The sequence below is a fragment of the Lycium ferocissimum genome, chromosome 9, assembly GCF_029784015.1.
Source record: "Lycium ferocissimum isolate CSIRO_LF1 chromosome 9, AGI_CSIRO_Lferr_CH_V1, whole genome shotgun sequence".
Taxonomy (NCBI): Eukaryota; Viridiplantae; Streptophyta; class Magnoliopsida; order Solanales; family Solanaceae; genus Lycium; species Lycium ferocissimum.
The window spans coordinates 17,505,763-17,512,502 of NC_081350.1; the positions used below are offsets into that span (position 1 = coordinate 17,505,763).

The 6,740-nt window shown below is 37.6% G+C and overlaps 1 protein-coding gene across 3 annotated transcripts; it reads right to left on the minus strand.

Moving 5' to 3' along the window:
* Positions 1–341: 341 nt before the first annotated feature.
* Positions 342–5,112, minus strand: LOC132029752 (ABC transporter F family member 3-like). 3 transcript variants are annotated; one of them, XR_009407913.1, is made up of 4 exons: positions 1,522–5,112; positions 1,353–1,438; positions 935–997; positions 342–846 (listed from the first exon to the last, which is right to left on the minus strand). XR_009407913.1 is itself a non-coding variant. In XM_059419093.1 (4 exons), exons 1-4 carry the CDS (start codon positions 1,589–1,591, stop codon positions 778–780), a joined length of 288 nt encoding a protein of 95 aa, XP_059275076.1. In that variant the 5' UTR covers positions 1,592–3,462; the 3' UTR covers positions 342–777. The 3 variants fall into 3 exon arrangements, 1 of the variants encoding a protein (XP_059275076.1); XM_059419093.1 differs by having other exon boundaries at positions 1,522–3,462; XR_009407912.1 differs by having other exon boundaries at positions 1,353–5,112.
* Between the last annotated feature and the right edge of the window lie 1,628 nt (positions 5,113–6,740).

Below are 6,740 nucleotides of genomic sequence, written 5' to 3' on the forward strand. Positions count from 1 at the left end.
CTTCACAGAAGGCATAGCCCTGTCTAGCTCCACCAAATCTAACTCACAAGATTTCCACTCCATTGGCTTCTTGACCTTTTCCCATTGTATTGTTCTAGTAATTGTACAATTAAAGTATTCTTGGCCTCTGTCTCATTTCTCTCCCCTTTCCTCAATTTAGCATCTCACAAAGGATGCAAATCAACAAACAGAACCACAATAATAAGTAAATACATATACAGGTTCAAGAAATAGTAGTACAAGTAAATCGATATGCGTCAAATTCGTGAAGTTGGTTTCCAACATGGATCCTTGTTTGTGTAATGCTTCGCTACATTGACTTTGTTATAACGAAATAGAGCTCTCCTTAATATATGTGTATTAAACAAGGCTATTCATCTCTTGAGAAGATGAAAAGAATTTGCACTTTATAAGTTCCGGTACATATAGTCGAATGAAAATCCCCACATCTGAAAATAGAAGTTAAGTCTTTGGTTTTTATAAAAGGAAAAATAAAACGATAAAAAGATTCACATTGACAAATGACTAACTATGATCACTTCTATCAAAACAGCAAAATGAGGATTGTTTGAAAAACTTAAACGCATCACTGCTTTTCTGCCTCCATCTGTTGCATACAGTAAAAAGTGTCATTTTCATGCCTATACAGTAGGGGTTTTAGACCATGAAGTAACTAATAGTAGTTCGTCCACTTCAGAAATAATCAACCTTTGTAATTAGCTGTTTATGAAGATTGCAGTAGTTTCTTGTAATCATGGAATGTCCTATCGAAAGGCATCACCCTGCCCTCAGAGACGGCCAGAGTTGATCAACAGTACCAGATGTTAAATGCTCGTCATGACTAACCTGTAAATAACACATAGCAGCAGCATTAAAGACCAGCAAAAACAAAATACCGTTGTGTTTCCATTTAGCCAGGAACATCACATAGTACCATCAGTACGCCTCTTTGGAACAAGACAAGACCTTGTGTCAGGGCCTCCACAGCGTCCAGATCCTACATAGAGCTCGATTAAAAATTAGCATATATCGCTAATCTACCAAAATCAAGCAAGAATATGTTCCCACTCGAACAAAGTGTCAATAGCAGATAATGCAATCACATCTGCAAAAGCTTTGGATAAACATAATACTGACTACTAGTGAATCATTTGCTTGGTTTTTAAGCATCCTTCCTAAAACCCACACACTAGTTACGAATCTGGCCTGTTTGTGTGCCAGATCGAAGGCTGAAAGCTTCCACTTTATAATACTAACAAAAATATGTCTAGAACGAATGAAAAGAATCACAATCACAGATGTACAAAAGAAGATGGTTAACAAGAAACGAAAACAGGTAAAATATAGCTTACCAAGTGATCTGATAGCTCATCAAGAAACAATATGTGAGGCTTCTTGAAAGTTATGTTTGCAAATGCAACTCTGCTTTTTTGGCCACCTAAAATCCCATAGATCAGTTCATAATGTGGAGAATAAGTTACAATCGTACCACAACTCTTGACTCCAAATGACAACACATACTGAGTGAGGAAGGCAACGAAATCCAGTTTTGAGGGAGAAAGGCATACTGAGTAAACATCAATGGATGCATTGTGAAAGCAAGTAACCATCTTCCCGAAGCTGCAAAAGTTCCAAAATGAGTATTGCAAAATATACTCAACTAAAGGCATCAATGTTTTCCAGTCAGATATCATCATAGCTTGGAGAAAACGACCCAATGGTTTAATCCGAAAGAGATGAGATCTTTCACAGACAGTTCCTTTCCGAACACATCGGGACGACAAGGAGGCCAAAATGCTTTAATTGTCAGATGGAGATGGAGGAAACTCTTTCGAAGTAGCCGATTCAACAGGAGCGTTTTTCCCATCTACTTCCAAATGACTTTGGTTCACATCCATAGCATTGCAATCATTTTGAACATTCTGTGAGAACACACTTTGAACAACTTCCTGTGAATGACCGGAACTAGTAGAAAGGAACTTGTATCCGTGGGCGTCTTGGACATCATTGGCTACTGATGCCTTTGCCCCAGAATACTCCATCATATGCAAGCGTAACAATTTTCAATGGTAACACCAAATAACTGTTATTGCGACTAATTGTTGTTTCATGGAATTATGCAAAAACGGAAAAAGAAGGATTTCTGTTGAGCCTCAATTTGCTCCATCATATGCAAGCGTAACAATTTTCAACGGTAACACCAAATAACTGTTATTGCGACTAATTGTTATTTCATGGAATTATGCAAAAATGGAAAAAGATGGATTTTTGTGGAGCCTCAATTTGTCCCCTTCCTTTTTGCTATGTTTACTGGATACCCTTCACTTTATTTTATTTTATTTTTCTATGACAAATGGAATGAAACTTCCACTTCAAGAAATTATTATAACTTCTAGCTCAGACCAACTCCAAGCAGACACTACTACATACAACAGACATTCAAGGGAAGGAGAAGCTTGTTCAACCGTTTACCAGGGCAAACCTTGACCTCAAACCTCAATCAGTTACTATTGCTCACAAAATAACATGCACAATTATATTTCTGAAAGCTCATTAGTACATATCAGTTAACAAAGCACCCGACTGATACATGACAAGATAAGTTAAAGCACGATCGATTTAGAAGCACCACATGCTGGGTTGTCCTAACTCATAGTCTGTGTTTTAACATGTAGCAAACATTACTTTCATTAGGAACTGCTTCACTTGTTTAAGCAAATAGACAAGCTCAGTTTCAGTACCAACTGAAGTGGAACTCTCACAAGTCTTTTTTGGCAACTAAATGTATTATTTACCAACTGAGAAATTCTGTACAAGTCATAAAGATTCTAAAACCAGGACATAGTCCCCAGTTTCAGTGATCAAAAGGCAACAACTAATACTATTGCATCAGTAGCAACAAAGAGAAAGCTAATGGTTGAAATCATGTTCTTGAACTCTTCTAGCTAATCTAGGCTTCAAACTGGCACGAACAACAGCATCCTATATGATCTTCCTGATTAGACATCCTGAGGTCGACTTTTAAGTTGGAACACACTCTGGCTCCTCTCTTGCCACAAGGTGTATAGGCAGCAAGAGAGGACTATTCTTAACATCTCCTGAGCAACAGTCCTACCATTGGTATTTGACACTTGACAGCATCTATGCAAGCTCTTTTGTTCATCTCCTGCAGCTCCTATTATATCCCTGCCAAGTTAGCAGCTTACCCCATACAACAATTGAGTCGTCACATAGGAAAAACAAGTGGTCATGCTTTCACCCACATTTTCACACAGAGGACGCAACATCTCACTGATCAGCCCTCATTTCATCAGTATATCCTTTGTGTATAATCTGCCTAGAATAACTAAGTATAAAATGAAATTCCACTTTGCTGCTCCACTATTGTTGCATAGAATGACTTCTGAATTCTCACAAGTAATTAGCTACAAATTGTGATTCACCTGAGTGCTTGGCGCCTTCATTGTTGTGTCCTTGGATTGTTTGCAAAAGGACAAACTAGGCTCTCAACGTAGAAGTTCGCATCAAAACCGAATTTAAAGTTGGCGAGCTCTAGATACCTGATCGAGTCATCCTTTGGACTGTATATCATAAATCTTGATCCATACACAAGCAGAACTTCACCTTCATTTGACTTGCAAAAAAGAGGAGACCAACAATACTTAGAAACATCATGAGAAAAGTTGATGGTATATATTTTTGCCCAAGACTCTTTGACTCCATATTCCTTCATAACCCACACATCCGCGAAAGTGTTCTCATAGTCATTAAACATGCAAAGATCACTTCCCAACACTCCAAGTTTATTACAAAAATCTATTTTTCTATAGCAAGGCTTCTCCAACTTTCCCCATTTCTCATCAGCCAAATCAAAAGAAATGATGTCCCCCTCATTACCCCAAGGATGACTATCAAAATTAACCCAATGAAGCTTCCCATTGACCAACTTAGCCAAACCAGATTGTCTCCTCCCAGCCGGAAAATCATCAACTATTCTCCAAGAGTCACTCTTTAAGCTATATAGTTCGACCTTAAGTTCATAGCTAGTAGTCATATACATACGCAGTATTTTATAATCATCCTGAAGTTCATCATATCCAAAACCAAACACTTTCTGACCATACCTCGGTACAGCTTCTGCAGTAACTTTCTTGAACTTCCTGATAGATGGATTCCATATAAAAAATGCTTCTACCCCAACCATAAAACAAATCAACCCATTGACTGAATCCAAAATCTGAAATTTGTCTTTCAGGGGACAATCCAAACCAGATGGTTCTACGACAGACTCATTAAGTAAAGACCTAACTGAACAGACGTTAAGATTTTTTATGTTAGGTCGAGAAAGACTTAAGATAAGCCTGTGGTGGGTGTAATCCTTGTTATTAGCTGATAAACTGAGATGGGTGTTGATAAATTGAGGGCTAGATATTAAAGCAAGCCAAGATTTTGAAACAGACCTGAATCTCAAGAGGGTTTTTACGGGAAGCCTTAGGAGGATCTCATTGATGAGTTCAGATGGAAGGGTAGGCAAGATTGCTGAAGATTGAGCATTTTCCATCTGGGTTTCACTGGAAACAATTGGGTCCTGAAAAATCCCTAAAGAATACTCTGCTTCAGTTTCCATTTGGGTGAAGTAGGAAACAATAATTGTGGACCCTAAAGAATCAACTACCTGGGTTTAGTAAGAGTGATTCTGCAATGTGAGGAAGCATCTCTGCTGGCCTTATAATCCTTGGTGTAACATGAAAATGACTCAAAATTGATTGATTTGTGTGGCTCTCTGGGCATAAAATGTGAACTGGGATTTTATACTTTCACAAAAGAAGTCAGCAAGTTATAGGTTTACCAATTTTTGCATATGTAGATCACCATTTTTCAATATAGTAGTGGGGAATCGCCCGTGCTAATGTATCGATCTATGATGAATAAGCGGCGATGGAGTAGATTATCGTTGAATTAGAAATGAATTGGAGAATATGTGGCGATGGAGTAGATTAGGGTTGAATGAGAAATGAATTGGGAAAGTGAGCTAGTCCGGATTTATAAAGGGGTTAAGAGTCGGTGGAGCACACGTGGGCCAAGCTCAGCAATTAAGTGAGCACCTGAGAACATGTGAGGACTTAAATGAACAGCTGAGATCGAGTACAACGAGTTAAATCTAATGGCTCTAATTAATTAGGTGGTTATGGAGTGTGTTATATCGAACACTGCTGGAAGCAAAGGCATTAACTGATTTCTGGTATTTTCCTATCCTCTCCTAGATTTTTTCTTTCTCTCTACTATCTTCAACCTATTTCTCATCTTCCTCACATCATTCTCTCTTTCTATCTCAGGTAGTCTACCATTGAAGATGGTTCCAAGCTTTTGAGTATTGTGATAGCTTAGAAATTGTAACCATTCCCATATTATCAATAAAATTCTCAAATCTTTCGGATACTTGTGTTTGCTGTTATAAGTAGTTACAATCCATTACAAATTGGTATCAGGGCATATCTTGGCCCAAAATGACTATACCAGAAACAAGATCTAAATCTATGATGAGTTTGTAAAGAAAATAGATTCACAATTTCAAACCCGCATCATAGAATCCAGCAAAAAAATTTGACATGGTGCTACTAGTTAGTACCAAAGAAGAAAGTAACAACTTACTTAGTATTAAAGTATGCGGCAAAGGGCCAAAAATATCCCTAACCTCTAGAACATTTGAGAAATGGAAAGTTTATCAATGTCACTGTAAGAGTTGTATATGTTCAATTAAGAGGCACTAGAACAGCAAGAGCAAGCAATGTAAATTAGGAACAAAGAAGTTTAGCCTGCAACTCAGAAGACAGAATTGTCAGCAGATAATCACTTGCTAAAACTAAATAAAAGCTAAGAAAATACCCTTTTGCTGTAGACAAAAAAAGAAAAAGGAAGATTTGGATAGTATAAATTGCAATTTTCATGAAGGATTACTGTCATACCATGTTATTTTACTGATAGTCAAATCATAGAAAGATAATGGCAGTTTATAAAGCAAATCAAGAATGTACTTGGCGTGACTGGAACAATACTATATGGCGATGATACAACTCTATCTAAGGAATGAAGATGCAGATCATCAACCAGTTCGTCAAATGATAATTTGACAGATTTGATCGCAAATGCTCTGCGAACCTCAAGATTTGATAAGTTGTTGTACAAGATCGGAGTACGTCATCTTCAAGAATTATGTGATGATTTAATCAGGGGGAGTAAAATACGTGTTGTACTCTTTTGTCCTTACCCAAGGTTTTGTCCCATTTGGGTTTTTCTGGTAAGGTTTTTAATGAGGCAGCTAGCAATGCGTATTGCTAGATATGTGTACTCTTTTTCCTTCACTAGAATTTTTTTCCCATTGAGTTTTTCCTAGTAAGGTTTTAATGAGGCACATTATCTATTAATGAATATCCAAGGGGAGTGTTATAAATACACTGTATTACTGATGTCCATTCAAATACATGATTTCCCCGATAAACTTGCAATTGGATAAACTTGTAATCAAGCAGGCAACTTGCAAGTAGCTCGTGCAAGCAGGTTGCAAGCAATTCCCTAAAAAGCCTTGCAACAGCTTCCTCATGCTTGCAATCAAGGTAGCTTGCGAGTAGCTCAACTAGGCAGCTTGTCAGCAGGTTCTGAAAAGCCCCGCAACAACTTCGTTTCTTCTATAAATAGGAAGTCAATTCAGTTCATTTGTACATCGATTGAAAGAGCTATAA